This window comes from Balaenoptera physalus (assembly GCF_965194825.1).
Source record: "Balaenoptera physalus genome assembly, chromosome: 7".
In the NCBI taxonomy this organism is placed as follows: domain Eukaryota; kingdom Metazoa; phylum Chordata; class Mammalia; order Artiodactyla; family Balaenopteridae; genus Balaenoptera; species Balaenoptera physalus.
This window is the reverse complement of record NC_138886.1, coordinates 107,717,318-107,739,803: the sequence shown is the minus strand read 5'-3', so window position 1 is coordinate 107,739,803 and position 22,486 is coordinate 107,717,318. Positions and strand designations below refer to the sequence as shown.

The 22,486-nt window shown below is 48.7% G+C and overlaps 1 protein-coding gene across 2 annotated transcripts in view; it reads right to left on the bottom strand.

Annotated features, from left to right (window-relative positions):
- SLC39A14 (solute carrier family 39 member 14) overlaps positions 1-22,486 on the bottom strand; it is a 46,214-nt gene that overhangs the window by 10,955 nt on the left and 12,773 nt on the right. The window contains exons 2-4 of one of the 2 annotated variants that reach the window (XM_082470670.1): positions 4,196-4,473; positions 2,037-2,223; positions 1,044-1,213 (exon numbers count right to left, since the gene is read on the bottom strand). In XM_082470670.1, coding sequence (XP_082326796.1) covers positions 1,044-1,213; positions 2,037-2,223; positions 4,196-4,459 — 621 coding nt within the window. In that variant the 5' untranslated portion in view covers positions 4,460-4,473. The remainder of the gene's footprint in view (positions 1-1,043; positions 1,214-2,036; positions 2,224-4,195; positions 4,474-22,486) is intronic. The other variant, XM_082470669.1, reaches the window with a different exon arrangement.

The window sequence follows — 22,486 nt, the reverse complement described above, 5'->3', positions numbered from 1 at the left end:
AAAATTAATAAATTTAATTTCTGGAGCTGAAAAAAAAGTAGCCCAAGATGAGGCCTGCCCTGAGAAGTGCTTGCTAGATTCATGTGGAATTCTGATATAGCATCAAGATGGTTCACCTTAAACCAGATTTCTCCCCTCATCATGAAGAGGGAAGAGGCAAGGCAAGGCTGGGCATCCCATAGAGTCTTTTGATTGGGAAAGGGCAGGCAGCTGCCTATGGAAGGCGGCCATCAACATTCCCAAAGAAGGTCCACACATCACCCATCGCCCCACTGCACGTCCTTGCCTGAGCTGACAGGTGGGCAGACTGTCACCTTGGGTCTTATTTTTTTTAGCTCCTCAGTGGTTACAATTAAAGAACAAAATCAACAAACATTTCAGAACAGTCAAGTAAGGGTACCAGGAAGTCAGTCCTATCAGGAAAAAGTCAAGATGCAAGGTGTGAAGGACGGTGGGTCCCTCTCCTTAATTTGGTAATTTTGATTTCGCTTTTTTCATTAAATAGTCTTGATGCTATGTTTGGCCCTCTATACTGTGGATTAGGGCCTGCTTAAAAAAAAAGGATCACATACGTTTTAGGTCAATACAACTTTTCAGTCAGTAACCCCTTTCCTTCCACCTCATTCCAGGTGGATCATCTCTTGGTGGCCACACCTGAGTATGGCCAGGTCCTCTACTTAGAACAGAGGCGGGGTCCGGAGGACCAAGGGCAGGGAGAGCCACCACCGGCTGCTTTCCTTCCCAGTCCTGCCGACAGGGCTTAGGAAAGGCACTGACTGGGGAAGGAGGCTGACAGGTCCCCAGCATGGGGGACAAGCGCTGAGAGCCTTGCATCTGACATCCCCTGAAGAGGCCAGAGGCAAACCTGGGTGCCCCAGGAGTGAGAGGAGGCCCTTGAGATCCAGAGGCAGAAGTCATTTGCATCCCTTGACATGAGGAAGAAGTTAATGTTTCAGGTGGCGGCTGTCAGGTGCCTTGGAGCACAGGGGCGGGGCGAGGACGCCCCAGGGAGAGAGGACGCGCACGCTTCTTTGCTACTGCACCTCTGGGATGAGCTGGAAGAGCGCGTTAGAGAGCAGCGTTCCAATGGACAGGGCGATGAAGTAAGTGAGCACACGGCTGAAAAACGCTTTCTCCGTGCACGGCAGGACGAGCACTCCCAGGAGAGAGGCCAGGTTAATCAGTGAGACACTGAGGAAGCCAAAGCCCCACACTGTGGAGGAACAAGAACAGACGAGGGCCTCCATTACTGAGGGTGGAGGTACTCTTGCTGCCGGGGGGCAGCCCGTTCTGAACTCAGAGGCAATCGGGGCAGATAGAGATCCGCCAACCCATCAGTAAATGCTTGTTGAGTCCACCTCTTGCTGGGTGCTGTGGAGAAGCCTAAAAATATACAGCAAAGCTGCTATCCAAAAGCAGCTTACCTTTCAGACGGAGGAGCAGATGAAAACATGAAAGGCCATAGACCATAGGAGTTAAATAACGACAGCAGGAAACGACGTGGGGTGTGACACAGGTGGCACATGCTAGGTACCAAGTGCCAGGCCGCTCACACCAGCATGATAGGACGGCAGAAGGTCGATCCAGGCCCAAGGGAGCCGTGTGCACACACAGGCCATGGTGAACCACCGCGGCTGGAGCAGGGGTACCGGGCAGGGGAGGGGGAGGAGGATGAAGTGGGCCGAGGGCAGACTGCGAAAGGCCTTAAGTGCTAAACTCAAAAAATCAAGGTGTTGGCCCCCTGGTAGTTTAATGAAAACCAAAACGGAAAAGTGACCAAAAAGAGCACCTCGAGGCTGGTCCAAAAGCCCCACGACGGCACGCTCACCAGCCACGCTGCCCGGCCTGGCAATGTGCTGGACCGGTCTTGGGAGCACACGAGATACCGGTATAGTCATTACTCCAACTCGCCCCTCCCGACGATGATAAGAGGATGATAAGCGGCCAAACATTCAGCGGGCAGCTCTATCTGATCAGCCCGGCGGTCCTCGTGCGGACAAGCACGGACCAGGCCCTGCCTTCCCGTGCCGGCTCACCTTCAACTGAGCTGGGCCTCCCCTCTTCCGTCTGCTCGTTCTCCTCGTTCTCCTGGTTCTCGGAGGAGCAGGCCCGGGAATCCAGCTGCTGGAGGATGGTGGGGCAGAACTCCTGGAACTCACGCCCCCCAATCCGCAACTGGTCGCTGAGGTTGTGGGCAGCAAAGAGGTCTCCAGAACTGAAGCACTGAAACCAAGTGGGAGAGGCAGAAAGCCTCTTAGGACCCAAAGTCACACCTTGCCCCTGATGAGCCTTCCCAGACGGAAAATAGAAGATACAACTGTCCAAATTTCACGGAACCTGCAGACTAATTTCCAAGGATGAGAGTAAAGTGGTCCCTAAACTTGAAAGACTGATAAGTAATCTTAGAGATCAGCCACCCATACATACCTTCCACTCACCCATCTGTAAATGGCTACCCAGAAGTTCTGGGAACAACTGAATTCCAATCATTATGACCAGGGTGTGGCTTCTGGAAAACATGCCTCTATGTGCATACCTGAAGATACAGCTTCTCCCAGATACCAAATCTGGCCACATTACAACAGCCCAGGGAGCTATTACAGTAAAATGCAGATTTCACATACTTCTCCAGAGCTATTGAGCACAGGTGTCTAAGGGGAACAGTAGTCTCCTGGACCATATACAGTAATGTCCCCAGCCTGCAGGATGTGTTGGCAGAGATTGGGGAAGGAAGCGGGGGAAATCTGAAGACTCAGGGTCTGCCATGGAGCAAGTGTGGGCTACCCAGTGGGCATGAGCTCTCAGTTCCCTTGGGAGGCATCAGGTTAAGTGGTTCTCACACACCGTTCCCGTGAAACACTGCCATTTTACTTCTAATTAGACAGTTACACATCGGTCTTTCGCTGAGTTTGGTTTTACGTGGCTCTGTCTCTGAGGGAGCCAGCCCTCTGGGAGTGCCGACGAGTGAGGGTTTCTGGGCCTACAAAGCTGGGGGCTGGGACATCCCTGGCAGTCCAGTGGTTAAGACTTCGCCTTCCAATGCAGGGGGTGCGGGTTCAATCCCTGGTCAGGGAGGCTGGGATCCCACATGCCTCGCGGCCAGAAAACCAAAAAACATAAAACTGAAGCAATATTGTAACAAATTCAATAAAGACTTTAAAAATGGTCCACATCAAAAAAATCTTAAAAAAAAAAAAATGCTGGGGGCTGGACTCGGTGACCCCAAGATCCTGCTGCTGAGCCGGAAGGCCTCTGGGGTCAGGCTGCACGAGCCCCCGCCAAGGCAGCCGCCCCTCCGACTCAGATGTGCACCACGCCCCCGTGGTTCTGCATACACGCCACATGGCCCCCCCCTCCCAACCCTGGCCACTCGGTCTCTCCAAACTCTGCTCTCCTTCAAGGCGAAGCTCCAGGACACCCCACACAGAAGCTTCCTTGACCATCTCGTGCACACTCACCCGCTTCTCTCATTTCTGAATCCTATAATGACTATCCAAGCCACAGCATCTAGCGCTTCATTTGAATATCAGTTAACTCTGTTCTTGGTTGGCTGAGCTCCCCATCTTAACAGTAAACTCCCTTAACATGACTCATTTTTCTCTCTTTCTCACAACACTCAGCACAGGGAACAAAGTAGACAGATAAAGACGTTGCTGGCTGACTTATATTTGGCTGCCACATACAGCCTCAGACTCTGATTAGCCAAGATGATATGGAAGACAGAACAGAGAACCAGGAGCCAAAAGACCTGAGTCTTAATCCTGGTCCCTCCAGAACTCACTGTGGATCCCTTAGTATCTCAGTATATACAGGATATAGTGAAGATCTGCCACTTGCACATAGAGGTACTTTGAGGCTCACCTAGGATAATGGGCAAAGGGCTTTGCAGAAACTCTCTTAGAAATATTAGCTGACCCGGGAGCTCCAGCTTACCAGCAGTTCCAGGAGATCCCAGTGCAGCTCTGAGGAAGGGTCTGGAGGGCTGAGAGCCCCTACTTCATGGCTGCCCTTTGCTAAGGGCTTCAAAACACCCATGTAGGAGGTCGGGAGGCGCTGCTGGAGACTCAGACTAGCTGATCCCGACCGCGGGGGAAGAAGCGGCCCCTCTGCTCTGTCATCAAGGCTCGCCTGCCCCCAACTAGATTGGGAACCTTGAAAGGACAGAGACGGTGCTGGGCAGAGCCAGGAGCCTTACCGTCGAGAGGTTCCTCGGTCCCTGCACGGACTGGGAGACGTTGTCCCGGCCCACTCCCACATCCAGGTGGTTGAGCAGGGCCTTCAGCTGCTGCAGGGTGAGGCTGTCGCCCTCCCCGTAGCGATGCATGAGGTTCTGCAAGAAAGAGGCTGCGCCGATGGCGGGTGTCCCCACGGACACAGCGTGAACCTCAGGAGCGGCTGTCCACACGCCGAGCAGAGCCAGCAGGAGGCAGCTGGGGAGGGCTGGGTGCAGCAGCTTCATGGTGACAGGTGAGGCTGCAAGAGGAGAAGGCCAGGTGAGGGCAAGGCTTAGGACACCCATCCTCTCCTTCCACACCTGACCCGTCAGCTGCGCTCCAAACCCGAGGGTCTCTCTTCAGACTCAATCCAGTTGGTATCAAAACTGACCCTTCACTCCTTCTCTAATGCCTCTGCCTAGCTTTTGAGAAAAATCCTTCTTTTGAAACAGAAAATAAAATAAGAACAAATTCAATAGGTTTGACCAAATTTGAAAAGAAAAAAGTATAGAAAAACTATGGGTGTTTAAAGTCTTTATCTTTTTAGAGATACTGAAATCATCATGGATTAAATATCTTACTTGGGATTTGCTTCAAAATATCCAAGGAGTGGATATTTGCATTAGAGTATAGATGAGACAAGACTGGGCATGAGTTGATAATTGTTGGAACTGAGTGATGGGTAGGTGGGAATCCATGATACTATTCTCTCTACTTTTGTATATGTTTGAAATTCTCCAAAGAAAAATCTAAAAAAAAACCCTGAACACTACCACTTAAAGAGGGGGGATAAAAAACAGACCGGGAAAAATATACACCATCAAACACGCCAAAGGATTATTTCTATACTACCTAAATTAGGGAACCAACATGAAAAATACTCAGTCTCCCTGGCTTGTTAAGAATACAAATTTAAAAGATGGAGGGTGCTACTTTGCTACTTATTAAAATAGCAAAACACATTTTTTAAAAAAGATATAAAACCAAATGTTAGTGAGGTTAAACAACAGAATAACATACTTCTGGGGGCTGTATACATAATATGACTCTGGACAAGTTATATGACAATAAATGTATTTAAATCCTTTAATAACTCTACTTCTAGAATTTACACTAAGAGAAGCAATCCAAAAATAAAAAGGCTATTGGCAGAAAGATGTGTTGTGGTCAAGTGGATTATATCAATTTCACGCAATAGTATGCAGCTATAAAAAGGAGAATCGTGAGTTTAATGTTAAATAAAGAAGCAGAACAATTATGTAATCAGAGTTAAGAACTGAGAAGGAACAAAGAAAAAAATGAAAGCTTCCAGTAGCAGGATGGATGATTTTTCTTTTGTTAATCATTTCCCTTAGTATAGTTATAATTTAATTTGTGAATAAACAAATACCAGGAGGGGAAAATGAGCCTCCTATTTAATCCAGGCCCAGGAGCCCAGGCACTGCAGTTACTCCCATGCCTCCCCGGGGCACCCGGGGCTCTGGCATGATGCCTCACGTGGGTCACTCCATCTTCCGGACCTTGCCTGGGACAGAGGAACCAGAGCAAAGTGGTTAAGAGCAGGCTTACTTGCATCCTGACTCTGCCGTTTACCAGCTGTGTGATCTTGGGCGAGTTATTTAACCAGAGTCAACATTCTACAATCACCCAGAGCGGTGATAGAGCGTACCATGGCCTTTACGGTCAGGAAGACCTGGCTTGAATTTCCACACTGCTGCTTCCCAGAAGTGACCTTGGCCAAGTTACGTAGCCTCTCTCTCCGCACCTCCGTTTTCTCATCTATAAAATTTGTACCCACCTCATTGGACTCTTGTGAAGATTTAACGACAGGAACTTTGGCAATGGACTAGACTCAAGAAAGCACTCGATAAAACATGGCTATGATTATTATAAGACATAATTGGCAAGGTTCCTCCACTTTGACTCCCTCTCAGATATTAAGCTGCCAATGGAAGCATAGTGGCCGACTTTACTCCACGCCTACATCGCACAGGTCCCCGACCACAAGCATGCCCGGGACATTCCAGGCTTTAGGTTCCACACGTGGGGCACGCACAGCATCTGGAGACGTTTATACCATCACTCTTCAGTGAATATACTTTGAGTCACACAAATGAATGGATTAGGCATCAGCCAAAACGATAGTCTGTACAAGTGCTACTTGGAGACTAAAAACTCTCAAATCTCCACCAAGACCCAAAAGTTAACCTATAGTGAGTAGGGTGGATCTTATCCAAAACAGCTAAACTCCACTGTACAAAGAAAGCTGTTCTCCGCCCGACCACACTGTGACTTGTCTAAGGCGTGTGCTGTACTGTTAAAACAAAGGGGAGGAGGGCTGCATGGGTTTAGGAAAGGGGGGGGCAAAGAGATGGGGACAGCAGCGAGCAGTCCCAGTGTGACCTTACTTGAAGCACCTGACACTCGCTGATTCCTTTAAGAGAAGGCAGGACATTTATCCCCACATAACAGATGAGGAAACTGGGGTTTGGGGATTAGGGAACGTGGTCCATGACCAGCAAGTAGACCAGAAATCGAATTTTTCATGAACTGCAGGCAGGTCTGAACGACACTAAAGTCAGGGCACTCTTAAGCCACTGTCCCCTCTGTGTGGAGACACACACATACATGCCCCAGGTCCCATGCAGAAGCCACCAAAGCCCGCGTGTCTCTGGGCAGATCCACCCCAGTTTCTACCAGTCCCAGCAGGCACCCCAAATCTAGGCGTAAGATGCCCTGAAGACCTGTGGAGGAAACCCCCCAAGTGTGTAACACAGACAGGCTGTGTTACAGGGTTCCCTCTGCAGAATCACTTCAACAAAACAAGCAATCAAATTCATCTGCAGCAACTTCAGAACACTCACAAACAAGAGACATGCAAAAACACTTCAAGGCTGAGACACCTGGGGTACTTACAGCTGTACCCGGGCAGGCATTCACGTCAAGGTAAGCATCGACTCGGCGTGTGCTCTTCAGTGACCCAGGGGCCCCTGGGCCCCTCCAACGGCAGCTGGGAGTGGGTGGGGCGGAGCCCTCCCACCTGGCCCTCACTCCAGACACGATGCCCACCCCACCCCACCCCGGAGAGGCAGAGGAGAATCTAGAAACAGCTGGAGGGCGGTAAGGAGTCCTGGTCCAGGGATCCTGGACACGTTAAAGACACTTCAAATCCAAGTGACCCTGGCTTTTTTGGCAGACATGAAAGGGGAGCTTTCTGCTCCAAAGGAGATGCAAGTCATTCTTAGGGAAAAAAAGAAAGTTTATAGGGGATTCTTTGGAGGAAAGAAAGAAGACAGGAAGAGGACACGTACAGCTCCAGAGCAGCGGGATGGTGAGGCTGGGCAGCGGTCCTCGCCTCCAGCTCCAGCTGCAGGAGGAAGCCCAAACCCGTTCTATTAAGTCCATGGAAATGGGCGGCCCCGGGGTGGGCCGTTCCCCCCGGGGAGCTGAGCCAGCCGCCCTCAAGGCCACCTTCCTTCCAGGAGGAGTAAGAAGAGCCCAAGGGGCCAGGCATTAAAAACAAGCTGCCGACAGACAAAAGCTCGAGTATGCTGTTGGCTCAGAGGACCAGGCTCCCCCACTAAAGAGAAGCTGGAGTCTTCTCCACCCCTTTGTTCACCTGGCTCAGGTTCCAAGAAGTAAATTATTTTAGTGCCTTATGTCTGTCTTCAAGGTTGGCTCAGAGGACCAGGCTCCCCCACTAAAGAGAAGCTGGAGTCTTCTCCACCCCTTTGTTCACCTGGCTCAGGTTCCAAGAAGTAAATTATTTTAGTGCCTTATGTCTGTCTTCAAGGCGCCAGACCCAACCCTCCCCGGGGCGGGGTCGGGTGCGGGGTGAGGTGAGAGTCGACAGGAGATGCTTTTGCTCTGGACCCTCTGTGGAGCTTCAGAAGTGCCTTCCTACCTTGGAGGCTCCTAAATCAGATTCCACCTGCCTGTGGTCCCTTCACTTGGCTCAGAAATATCTCATCCTGGAAGTGGCACTTCTGTCCCGTGGACATAACTTTACTCTTACATTTACCATGCTGCATTTTTTCCATGCCCACCCCCTGTCTCAGAGATGAGCAAACATTTACTTCTCTTCGTGGGGACAGAGTAGTGACTTTCCGTGACGCCTGGTCCAGGGACTGGACATTGATGTGAGCAGAACGGGCAACAGAGACCCAGGGGGTCTGGGAGCCGCTGGGCCTCCCAACACCCACTCTCTTCCCTGACCACGAGGTGGCCAGACAGCCCACCGTTCTCCCTCTCGGATTCCTCTGGGCCGAGGAATGGAACGCGGAAGGTAAGATCTAACGCTCCAGAGACAAACATGGCTGAGGCACAGCGGTTTCCAAGGCCAACTGGTAAGTCACGGGAAATGGGCAAAGGATGTGTGTGGGACCCTACCTCCTCTGTGCAGCACCGTATGCCTACTCTGCGCCCCCTCAAAGCACGGGCTATGTGGGAGCACAGTGAATGGGAAGACTCGAACTCTTCAGCTGCAATGCTGGTCAGCGGCAGGCCAAGGCGTGGCGTGTGTGCAAGGGCAGTCTGAATTGGGCTTTTGCAAAGCACTTGAGTTAAAACTGAGAAAAGACTGATGGTCCACACTAGAGAATGACCACGGGGGTCAGAGGGGTGGATAAGGAGGTGCAGGTGAGGGGGCAGGGGAAAAGGAGAGGCTACAGTGACATGAATGATGGCTCCCGAAGGCCTTGGCTGCACTACTCACTGGCCTTAGTGAATCATCTTAAGCCTTCTCCTCAACTGTCTCCTCCCCACTTGAAATCCAAATGATGTAAAAAGAGGCATCAAGTTCTCTTATATTCCTTTTGGGGACAGACAGCAGGGGGTCTCTGAGGTACCTGTGCTCTCAGTACCCAACTAACTACCACAAGGCAGCTGCCACCCCCCTGGGGGCTCTCTCCCCACAGCTCATTGCTGCAGAGGACTGTCAAATAGACTGGTCTTCCTCCAGCCCCCATCCCCTCCCCATTCTAAGGCTGTGACCCATCAGCCTAATAGGAATGTCTCCCCGGTGGACACTCCCCACGAAAGGTTAACCAGTGAGGGGTAAAACAGACACACATGGTCTGGGTGAGCCAAGGGGGCAACTTCCAGAGCCTACCTCAGGAGAGGTGTATAAAAATCCCTGAAACTTGCAGACCGAAGACAAAGCCAGGCCTCAGGGTGGAGGTGGAGGCCCTGAGGACTCAAAAATCCTGGCCTTTGTCTTCCCTGCCGTGGGTGCTGGTAACTAGGAAAAGTGCAGCTCTGGCAACAGAAGGACCACTGGGCTTGGTGGGAGAAGTCCAATCTGTACCTCACTGATCTCACTAGGTCGCCTTCCTTATATTGGAAAGAGGAAAACAAATCCACAGAGCTTTCTTTGAGTACTAAGAAAGATAAGGTATGTTGAAACACTATATAAAAATAAAGATTTCTGAATTAAGATGGAGAACTGAAATGGCAGCATTTTCCTTCAACTGATAACTAACTTTTGAGTTAAAAAAAAAAAAAATAGTAAAAAGCAAGCCAAAAAAAAAAAAAAAAAAAAGTCACCCACAGCAAGCAAACAAGGAAAGAGACATAATCTGGTATAATAACTTCCAAACCAGAGGCAAGGAAAGGAATGCAGGAGGCACCACACGTGGCTAGTCTCCCAGCCCTGGCCCGGCCCCAGGAGGATTCTCACTAAACCACCCCAGATCTGAAGAGAGGCAGATTGCCGCCAAGTCTTCCTGCCCTTCCACTGGGGAGTAGTGGGAAAAGGTGCTGGGAAACAAAGAAACAGGTGGCAGGGGAACAAGAACAATGGGCTGACTCTCTCTGAGGGAAATAAGGGCTGCAAGGCTGCAGGCTGAACTGGGGAAGCTGTCCAATTCCAGTGGGTCCTCCTGCCCCTCCAACAGCACCTCCCCAGTCCAGGGCCGCCACCGGGGCCACCACCACAGTCGCAGAACACAGGCCCGATCCATGCCCTCCACCCCCAACTCAGGCTACAGAGAACACGCCACAAATACCCAGTACTCGGCACTGCTGTCACTGGGGTGGGGGACAAACCAGCCTCAAAGTGGTGGGAAGAAAGTCACTGCCTTATTTTAGAGCCAAAAGAGCCAAAAGGCACTAGCATGAATATGACGAGAAGAAACAGCAGGCCAACCATGCGGAGACAAAGATGTCGATGGAAAGGAAAACATCACTCCAGAGACAGCAATCCCTCAAAACTGCCCACTCTGTGGAATAACTCAATTAGAACATGCGCACAATAAAACCAGGGCTCAGAGGTGGGGCTGTAAAACAAAAGGAGATGCAGGCTTACCCAAAAAAGACCAACAAAACATCACTGAAGAACTAATACATAGATTATAATGAACGGAGAACAGAATTCTGCCAGAAATTTCAAATAGAGATACTGACAAAAGAAGGTTTGAGATAAGCACAGTGAATGCGGATGGAAAAGACAAATTAAAGCACATAGTGACAACATGACACCAACGCCAGGATAACTGGTGTTCCTGAAGTAGAGAGCCTGAGACTGGAATAAAAAATATGTTCAAAGATAAAAAACACATGATTTCCCTGAAATGAAAGGAAAAACAGAATCTGATGATTGCAATAATACACTGTATTCCACAAAAATTTCATGCAGAAGGCTCAACACTGGGACACTGCCTAGCGAAGTTACCAAACTTAAAAAGAAGACTTTTGCAGGTATCCAGAAGAAACTCCCCCGTCCCATAATATTTTCTTCCAAAAACTGTGAAATGTACTAAAACTTCTCTTAAGTGGCAGAAAATTCAGACTGCCCTCACCTTCTCCATAGCAACATTTAGCATCAGAAGAAATGCAACAGTGTTTACATAATTCTGAGAGAAAGAAAATATGAACCAATGAATATTATTCCCAGCTGTGATGTCGTACAAATTGGTAAAGACAACAGGCAGAAATTCTCAAGCATGAAATAAGTCAGAGACTTCAGTCCCCTTTCTAGGGGGGAAGAAAATGACATGATAATGAAATGCAGCTAATTAGTAGAAAAATAAAATGAAGGCTCAGGAATGCAAAAACCATGGGTAAGCATTAAAACCCTTCAAATAAGAAATAATTAAAAACTATGGGGATTACAGTTATAGGACAGAATCTAAATGTTATAATCATGGACAATTTAATAATATAATTAATACAATCAAGAGATGGAAAGAAAGGAGATGAGAAAAAAATGTGAAAATGCTAATGTCCTGGGACTTCCCTGGTGGTGCAGTGGTTAAGAATCCGCCTGCTAATGCAGGAGACACGGGTTCGAGCCCTGGTCTGGGAAGATCCCACATGCCGCGGGCAACTAGCCCGTGTGCCACAACTATTGAGCCTGCGTGCTGCAACTACTGAAGCCTGCGCACCTAGAACCCATGCTCCGCAGCAAGAGAAGCCACCGCAATGAGAAGCCCGCGCACCACAACGAAGACCCAATGCAGCCAAAAAAAGAAAAAAAAGCGAATGTCCTCATTTTTCATAGCAGAGTCAATAAATACCATCTAAAATGGAAACAAGTAATTATAGATATGACTCACAAGCTTTTTTTTTTAGCCTTTTTGGGGTCTTTTAGGAAATCATCTCTCTTGTGAAAGACACATTTCTTCATAGTTTAATAATTCCTTTAATTTTACTATAGTTTCTTTTTCTTTGGTTACATTCAGGGAAGTTTTAATACTTTTTTATAGGAGTATTTAATTTTTATTGGAGTATAGTTGATTTACAATGTTGTGTTAGTTTCAGGTGTACAGCAAAATGAATCAGTTATATATGTATATATATATATGTATGTATATATATTCTTTTTCAGACTCTTTTCCCATATACGTTATTACAGAATATTGAGTAGCGTTCCCTATGCTATACAGTAGGTCTTTATTAGTTATCTATTTTATATATAGTAGTATGTATATGTTTATCCCAATCTCCTAATTTGTCACTTGCTCCTACGTTTTGGAGTATTTATATCTATTTCTCTATATGCATTTATCTGTGAGCATGTCTGGAAGGTTGTCTGGAATAATGTTCACCTAATATTAGTGATGACTATTTCTGAGTGGTGGGATTTGGAGTGTTTTGTTTTGTTTTGTTTTTAACCTTTTTAAATGCATCATTGATGTGTCCCAATGGGTTGTGTAGGTACAACAATATAAGAAAACATGGGTGATTTTTTTTATAATCAGGGAGTTAGGGAGAACTTTCTAAGTATGGGACAAAACCTAGAAGCTGTAAAATTAATAATTGGACTACACAAACTGCCAAGTGTTCTATAAACAATTAGTGTACTCCCAGCACTCATGGTCAAACTAACAAAGATACAGTTCTCTGTGTAAGTCCCCATAGACACCGTGAGAAAACCAACAGTCTCTCAGCATGGTACTCAAGTACATACCCCCCTACAGGCTCTCTGGAGTCCAAAAAGCTTTGAGAAAAACTACCAAGCCTATGGTCCTCCCCGCCCACCAAATGAACATTGTCCAAGATGCCACTCTCCTCTCGGACAAGATGAAACTCCCTCCCAAGTATAGTGCAAATATCACGGCCTGAAAGCAAGTCCTCGGCCTTGCCCAACAGGCCCAGGGCTCAACAGGCCCAGGGCTCAACGGGCCCATTCTTCTCCTGCTTCCCTAGGCCCTCCCTCCTAACTGCTCTCCCACATACCCTAAAAGGATGTGCTCTCTCCTCTTCCAGCTCGCACTTCCAGAATCTTAGCCTCAGGCTTTGGCTCAACCAAAGGCCACCCAGGGTGGGAGATTTCCACTGACGGCGTAGGAGAGCTGGCAGGGAGGAGGGCAGTGGGGGTACCTGGAACTGGTGACCCACTTACTATACTGTCCTCATGAAACCTCACATCACTAGGAGAGGCAGGATGAGAAAACTTAAAAAAAAAAAAAAAAAAAAAGAGTGGTGACCCAGAAGCAGAGAACAAAATTAGAACCACTAGCCTGCTGTTCATGGACCAATATTTACTGAGCCCCCATTGTGCGAGTCACTGCCCGTGGGAGGGAGGTTGGGAAGGGCAGAGGCCAGCGGCGTCAGGGCCCTGAGCAGCCAGCACAGGCGGCTGGGATGGCTGATTTAGCCACATGCTGAGCCCTGAGGGCTGGACCAGCAGGGGAGAGTTGTGCATCTGCCAGGCTCCACCGTCCCAGCGGAGCCTGGGCTTGCCAGAGCAAGGAAACCTTCCAAAACCAACTGAGTCAGGAAACCCGGTAAGCAGGAGCCTGCAGGTCTCCCCCTACCAGAGGCCAGGGCAAGAGTCACCTCTATTCTCATTCATCCATCAACATTTCCCAGACACTCCATTGCAAAATTCTGACCTATTGTCCCTCTAAGTCCACTCCTGTTTGTCAGACCACGGGGCCCGGCATGTGGCTTGGGAAACAAGGTACTCACATCCACCACTTACGTCACCCATTTGAAGCAAAACTTCCCAACTTGTTATTCAGGGTCAAATAAATAAGTAAAATGTATGATCTAGCGGCTAAATCAGACAGCATGATGAGTTGGGCAGGCCTGGGTTCAAACTTGGGGCCTGCCACTAACCTACCATATGCCCCCAGCACAATTAGGCTATGAAATGTCCAGGCTCTCAGGGGCATTCTGATAAACGAGAGAGAGCTTAAAGGTCATACATAGCACAGCGTGTACTTGGGTCTGTTCCTTCTGTTCCTTGTCCTCCAAGCTCTCAGGCCAATCCCCTCACCTAGACCTGAACCTGCCTATTCTTGGATTACCTCCTCTTCCAGAAAGCCTTCTGGGGCTACCCTTTGAGCACTGATCTCCAGCTACTTTAGACTCCTAATGACCTGGTCTCCCAGGGAGCCTTCCAGACAGATTTTTGTTCCTTGAAGGCAAGGGGGTCCTCCCCTTATGCTTCCCCATAACATAGTGTCTGGACCAGTGCTGGGCACACGAGTGGGGAGAAGCAGAGAATTTCTGCTGGAAGATGCCAAGTCCAACCTCCCATCTAACTGATGTCTGCTGGCATCGCCCCTACAGCTTGATGAGGAACAGGTAGCTCAGTGCCTCCTTCCACAGACATTCTAACCCACCCACTACCACAGCTCCCCACCCCGCCCCGGGGCCTTCAGACATTCCCCAAAGTCAGATGTCCAGACCACTTATTACCCTAGACTAAACAATCCCCATTCCTTCAATTTTGTTTATATTCATTGAACAAAAGGCTAGCTACACCTGCCGGACTTTAAAAAACTCAGTCCAAGAGTTCATTCATTCAATACATATTCATTGCCTACCGGTTTCATACCGGGAATAATGCTAGGGAATGCCTAGTACCTGCCCTCACAGAGCAGGGAAAGCAAACAATTCAACAAGCAACTTACAAGAACAATGATGACAAGGGTTGTGTATTGATCCGGGTTCAGTTAGGCAATCTAAGCAGAAAGAGATTTTGTGTAACATATTAAATGGCCCAGAGAATCATGGGAAGAGCTGAAGAAACAGACTCTAGACTGAGTGTCCAGGAGCTACTCCCAAAATCACAGTGCAGAGCCAGTCGGCCAAGGAGCTGCTGCCCCCCGCCACCATCAGGAAGCTACGGCACAAGGAAGCTGCCTGCTCCAGGATTATGCTGCAACTGCCATGATCCACACCAGCAAATGGATGTCCCAGGGTCCATCCTGAGGAAGAGGATATCCACATATTTAAGACTAGATGGAGTGTAGCTAATTGGCAGAATGCATGTCACATTGGGAATTCCAGTGAAAGGATGTCTGGAAAATATTGTTTTTTGATTCTCTACTTTTAGTAGCTTGGACCATAATTTATTATCCGAAGTAACGCACTTGATAGTGAAAGGAGGCGCTATTAGTAAACACACCAGGACAACAAGAGTAAACCACAGGGTTGCCTCAGCGTGGATGCCTGGGGAACAAGCCAAACAAACCGTCTGCCACAGGTCACGACGAGGAGCACAGGAAGCTTGGAGAACACAGCAGGGCGGTCAAGTCTAGTGTCAGGGGTCAGGGGAGGCCTCCAGAAAGAGATATTATTTTAGCTGAGACCTCGAGGGCGTGTAAAAGTGGGCCAGGTGAAGCTGACAGGGTGGGGATGGGGCGGAATGTTCCAGAAAGATGCAGCTTCCTGTGGAATGCCTCGGCCAAGATGCTGCCTCTAAGAACTTAAGAGCCCAGGTGTGCACAAGAGGATGTGGCAGGGGCCAGGGCAGGCACAGGCCTATAGGCCACGTGAAGGTGGCTAGACCCCATCTGGAGGGCAGTGGGGATCATTTTCAGCAGAGGTACCACCAGATCTGTGTTTTTAGTATACTGGTCTGGCTGCAGTGTGGAGAATAGACTGGAGGTGCACAAGAACAGAAGCCAGGAGCCCAGGTAGGAGGTTCCCTGGGTTCCAGGTGGGAGAACACAGCACCCAGTCTGGTCTAAAGAGCAAGGCTTCTTTTCCCCAGGTTCGATCCAGCCTGGGGTGCTTCCCTGCCCCTTGGGGCTGCTGGCCCCACAGTTTTCCATTAAAGACCTGCAGAGGCTCTTCTTTAGTGGTTACCAGGAGAGAAACAAGCCACATCACTGTCCTGGTAACCATAAGCATCAGAGTGAGTTGGAAAAGACCGCCCTCCACCGCCCCCCCCATCATTTCCTCAATCAGGCTGAGACCTCAACTCTCTTGCTATAGCAGGAGGGTCATTCATAAACGCCAACTCCAACTCCCAGGCAGCAACGCTGTGTGGGCAGACTGTGCCACCGAGGGCCTCTCACCAGAAGTCCCAAAATGGCTAAGAAGAGTCCTCTGAGAAGGGAGGTGGGCTCTTTCCAGACAGTGACCCCTTACAAGACCCTGGGCTACAGGAGGCAGAGGCACGCTTGGTTTTCCTGGTGCAGGGAACCTCTCTCTACTAGAAGCCAGGCCTGAGGAGAGCTCCACTGCTCTGCCTGCAGCAAAGACTCTCCCTGCCCTGCCGCCAGCCCACCCATCCCCCTCCCTCCGTGTCCTGCTGCACCACTATCTCCCCCATTTAAACCCTCCCATCCTTAAGCCAGCGCAAGCCTCCCCCACTCCTCCTCAAAGATTCTGACCGCACCATCTCTTCAGCTGAGATGCTGAACTGGGAGTGATAATTTCTCTAGGAAAGTAGTTCTCAGAGTGTGGTCCCCGGACCAGCACCATCACCATCACCCGGGAACCTGTTGGAAATACAAATTCTCAGCCCCACCCGAATCTGCTGAATCAGAGACTCCAGATGGGGTCCAGCAATCTTGTGTTTGAGGAAGCTCTCCAGGTGATCCCGATGCACACGGAGGTCTGAGGACCACTGTTCTCCGGGGAAGGTTGTTAGATTACCAGATTTCTTCACCAGAGAGGGCAAGGACCACTGCTGTGCAGTGGCAGCCCCTTCCCTCAGTTACCGCACATGAGCACATGGCCAGGGCCCAGGTAGGAAGGCACAGGCTTCATCTTGGGCCTTATATTTACCAGCATGAGTCATAAACGAGCCCTACTCTCAGGAGAAAGAGGGTTATTGGGAAAAAGAGGAAAAAGCCCGTATTTCCAAACCAGAGACAGGAAGGTGGCAAGAAACAGAGGGAGATTGAGTAATTACATGCCTGAATCATAATTCCTCCATCTTCCCTCCCATTTCCCAAACCTCCCACATGGTTCATTCCCTGGCCCAAGGTCACTGGCAGTCATCATGAGATTACTGAGGTGAAAGGCCTTCCCTCATCCTCTGCTTCCTCAGCATGGGCCTCACCACGTGACAGGAGCGCCCCTCTTCTCGGGCTTCAGGAGGAGAAACCACTGCAGTGCACCACCCGCACTAGTCACTTACACCCACTCCATTCCATCCTGTCCCCTCCGAGGATCGTGCTAAAATACCTACCTTCCATCACTTCCCCTACCCAACAGCAAAGTTGAGTCCCTCTGCCTGGCAGGCAAGGCTCCCTCCAACTAGGCTCCCATCACCTTTCACCCTCAGCTGCCACTACTCTCTGGCCGGGACCCTGGGCTCCACCTGAGACGTCTGCCCCTGCTCCCTTTCACCCCTGCACCCTCCTGTCTCCACATGGCCCACAGGACCAGGATGGGAAAGGCTGATTAACATATGGTAGAAACATCAGTCAGAAAGCTGAATGTAGTCCGAATGTGTTCCAAGCACTCTCTCCACAAGTGTGAAGGGCCTGGATGTGTTGTGTTTTTTTTTTAAAAAGGATGAACTGCAGGAAAAAGCACCATCTCTGGTCCACCCCAAATCCTCCTCAGCACAAGTCCTACCCCATCCTCCTCTCAATCCTACCACTCTGTCTCAATGGTGTACTGTCTCACAATGACACTCCTAACACTTTCAGTTAACTTTCTTGGTTGTTTCATAACAATCCTAGGAAGTTGGTAGGATCTAAATAAATACTTGCTGCTCGAATATGTAAATACAAATGCATATGTAAACAGACATACCTTCACTTCTCCAAAGGGTGCAGGATGGCTGGGATACACTGCACTGGAGATGCAGTATTTAGGGCCAAGGGCTCAAGGGCAGGAATGCACAAGTGTCTTCTCAAAGCTCCCTCTTGCCAAAGGTGCTAAGGACCGCATAAGGACCCCGATACTTTGCCCTTCTGCTTCCTCATCTCTGCCCGGCCAGAGCTCTAGAGAGGGGCTGTCAAAGCACACTCAGATGGATTCCAGAGCAAAGGCAATCACGTTTCTGGCTATCATCCTCAGATACAGATCAGGGACAGCAAAAGACCCACATGGACAAGCTCCCCTTTCTCAGGTTAAAATACCCCTCAAGGCAGCAGTCTCTAGACAACATGGTGCCATAAGTGACTTCCCTTAACAACACGATGTATTTCCACTTGCCCTCCCCCTCCACCCCCCCCACAAACTGCTTGCCCATTAAAAAGGGATCAACATTCTAACCAGACTTAAAGGCTTACCCTCTCCTGCCAACACCAACCCCAAGGGGCAATCAGAATGCCACCTGGAAAGGGTTTCTGATTTTTAGCTTGCAACTCAGACATCCTCTAGTTTCGGTGACTTTCAGCTCCAAACAGAAAGGAAAAAAAAAAAGACAGATACAAGAATTCTTGCGGCAGCACTATTCACAGTAACAAAAACTTTGGAAGCAACCCAAAAGCCCATCAGCAGAAGAGTGGATAAACAAACTACGAACTTTCACACTGGAATAGTATAAACCAAAGTGAATGAACTACAGCAACATTAGCACTGAGTGTATATTACAAGTTTTCAATAACTGCCTTTTTGGGTGCTACTCACAAGACCAATTCATTCCTCAAGACCTCTCCTCCAGAAGACTGGAAGGACTGTCTGAATCTGAAGACAGGAAATCTGAGTGAAGGAAATGTCGAAATGCTGGTTGAAATAAAAATACTAAAATAAAATAAAATCTCTTAACCAGGCTTCCAGCTTCCACTGAGCACTTACCCCCAAACTGTCTGAGTCCCTTCTCTCTCTTTTTAAGTGTAACATATATACACGTGAAGTGCCCAAGTCTTAAGTGTATAGCTCAATAAAAGAGTCACCCTTTTAAAGTACAAATCTGATCACAGCACTTCCTTTGCTTTGAACCCACGATGGCTTCTCAGTACAAGTGGAATCAAATCTGGGACTTTCCTGGCGGTCCATGGTTAAGACTCCGCGCTTCTACTACAGGGGGCACGGGTTCGATCCCTGGTTGGGGAACTAAGATCCTGTGTGCCGCAGCCAAACAAAACTAAACAACAAAACAACAAATGAATCAAATCTAAACCACTTTTCCTAGCCTATAAGTCACTGTGAGGTCTGGCCCTTGCTAACCCCACTGACCTCACCAGGATCCAGCCACCCTGGCCTTCTTTCTGTTCCTTTAGCACACTAAGCGCATTCTGACCTCAGGGCCTTTGCACTTGCTGTTCCCTCTGCTGAGAATGCCCTTCCCCTAGATCTTCATATCAAGTCTCAGCTCAAAGGTCACCTTCTCAAAGCGGAGGGCCATCTGGTTTCAAAAAAAGAAGCCTACTCCCAAGTCATTCAGAATCCCAACACCCTGTTTTATTTTTCTTACCATATATCACTATTTCACAGAGTCTTCTTTCTTTTGTTTTTTTTTTTTACATATTTATTATCTATCTCCTCCTACTGACTGTAAACTGCACAATGGTGGAGACTCACGCCTATTTTCTTCCCTGAGCCTGGAGGAGTGAGTGCCTGGCACCGGGAGAGCCCCCAAAGGATATCTGCTGAATGATGTATTAATTTCCCACGACCCCCTTGTCCAGGGCCCCCGAGTTTAGAACCTTACTGTTCTTTGATCTCAAACCCCAGTCGAACTATTAGCAATTATAGGGGGAGGGACACCCTCTCCTGCAGCTTCAAGAGAGCTGAAGACCCCCAGAGAGCCAGAGAAGTCTGTCTGGAGTTGGAATATAAAACATAAGGTAAAAAAATAAAATAAAATAAAGTAGAACATAAGGTGGGGTGGGAGACCCAAAAGTAAGATGGTGGGAGAGGCACAGACAGGCAGCCTTCCTTTCCCATCCTGGAAGCAAACGTGCCGAGGACAGGCGACCATCTGATCGCCCTGCCGAAAATTCCACGTTAACTTTTCCCCGTGGCAGGGAGAGAAAAGGAAAGGAAACCCCGCAAGTAGAGGCTGCTTCTAGAATTTCTCAGCTGGTCATGGAAACTCTGAGTCCCGGTCCCGCTGCTCACAATCTCTCTCAATGTGCCAACTGCACATATCCTGAAGTGCGGGGGGCGGGGAGGGGCTCGTGGCCGCTGCCAAAAAGAGGCACTGGTGTGAGTAGCCAAGGTCACAGGCAGAATCAGGCCAGCAGAGCGGTGCACGCCATGGTTTACCCATGCTCAAGGCCTCTGCCATGGGAAGCACCTCCACGGTGTCTGGTGGATGGCAGGGGGCGGCCGAGGCGGGAGGAACAGGAACGGGGACAGAATCTGTTCCTAGGGCTGGTCAGGCTGTCCCAGAGGGCACTTTGGCTGGTGGCCCGAGTCTGGGGGAGCAGGCGACTTTGTACTTTTTGCGCTTTTCTGGGAAAGGTGATGAGAACAGATGTGGCTTGCTACCCTGGGAAACTCCCCAGGGACCTGGTATCCTGAGAACTTGCCCAGCCTCTCAGAGGGGAAATGGTCAGCACTGAAATATACATACGCTAATCAATGTCACTGGCCCGCCTTCAGGAAGCAGGGGGAGAGGAGGAGAGGCAGGGAGGGAGTCCAGGGCCTTCTGCCGCTGGCTCATCCCTGGTAGAGAAAGCCGGGCCAGCTTCCCTGCAGGCCAGCACGGCTCCACCTCGCCCCAAGCCTCACGTACTCTGTGCTCTGAGAAAAGCGAGTCCCGGGGGCTGGCCGGGAGCCCTCTCGTTTCCAGGAAAGGAGGAGGGTAGCCGGCAGTAGAGCCTGCTCCCTGGGATTTGCAGGGCTCTCCTGACTAGCAGGACACACGTGCCCCACCTCCCTTTCTCCCATACAAACCAAACTTTCAGGCTTCCAGTAAAAGTGAGAATAAAACAGTGGGTTTGAGACTTACTAGAGAGTGAACTTGAGGATATGGGGAGGGGGAGGGGTAAGATGTGACAGGGTGAGACAGTGGCATGGACATATATACACTACCAAACGTAAAATAGATAGCTAGTGGGAAGCAGCCGCATAGCACAGGGAGATCAGCTCGGTGCTTTGTGACCACCTAGAGGGGTGGGATAGGGAGGGTGGGAGGGAGGGAGGCGCAAGAGGGAAGAGATATGGGAACATATGTATATGCATAACTGATTCACTTTGTTATAAAGCAGAAACTAACACACCATTGTAAAGCAATTATACTCCAATAAAGATGGTAAAAAATGAAAAAAACAAAAAAAAACAGTGGGTTTGGGTTTGGGTCTGGGTTCGGGTCTGCCCTCCCCCGCCTTTGGGAGAACAACCCAGAAATCCTGGGAGCCAGGGGGTAGTTAGTATGCAAGGCCTTCAGGTGAGCTGGCTGCCTCCCCGCACCCACCCAGCCCCACCTGCCAGCAGGGCACAGGGAAAGACCCCAAGGGGGGAAGGGGGCCTTCCTAGAAGGAAAGGAATAAGTGAGATCCAGGAGCAAGTTGGCCCAGGGCCAGTCCCTGCCCCCAGGGCTGCAGTCAACAAATATTTATTAAGAACTTACTACATTGAGATTGACATATATACACTAATATGTATAAAATGGATAACTAATAAGAACCTGCTGTATAAAAAAATAAAATAAAATTCAAAACTTTTTAAAAATAAAAAATAAATATAAATAATAAAAATTAAAAATTAAAAAAAGAACTCACTACACAATTTGTTAAACTACCCTTCTGAGATTTAACTAATTTACTACTCCTACTACCTGTGGGTAAGGATGCCAGCTTCATAAGATTCTCACCAACGCTGAGCATTAAAATAGGATTCCATCTTTGCCAAATAGGTTAAAAACCATTTTCATCATTCTTTTAATTTGCATTCCTTTGATTACCAGTGTGGCTAAACACAGCTTCAGGTTTACTAACATTTATACTTCTTCTTTTACAAATTGCCTGTCACCCTCCTTTGCCCATTTTTGCTGACCCCCATTTAACTTTTTTTTTTATTGGTGTACTTAAGAGTTCATCATATGGTAAAAATATTAACCTTTTGTCACATGTTACAGATACTCTTCCTAATTAGTCATTTGTCCTTTAATTTCGTTAACTGGTCTTACTGACAAAATTTTTAAGTAAAGTCAAATATATCCCACTTTTCCTATAAGGTTTCTGCTTTTAATATCATGCTTGGAAAACCCTTTCTCACCCTGAAATTACAGAAATATATACCTATTTCTTATTGCATTAAAAAAATTTAAATCTCTAAGTCATCTACAACTTAATTTGACATAGCGTGACAAAGAGAATCTAACTTAAAAAAAAATAGCCAATTATCCCAATGTTTTTTAATGAACAGTCTATTGTCCTTGTAAACCTCAACTGTGGAGTCTATAAAAGGTAAGAACCAGAGGTGAAGTCAACTACATCCTTTGTGCTAAGAAAGGCCACAGGTGGCTGTTCTGCCGGTGAAATCTAAGTGCAGGGCTGTGGTGCCATCTCTTTCCCTTCCTCCCTACTGCTCAGAGGTACAGGCTCGACTACCACAAGAAGGAAGTCCTATGTGCTAAGGATGGCACAACAGAAAGATCCATTGAAGACAGCCTGGGTTCCTGCAGGCACCACTGAGCAGGAACCCAGCCTCCCACGGTTAATCGCCAGATGCTTTACATGCTA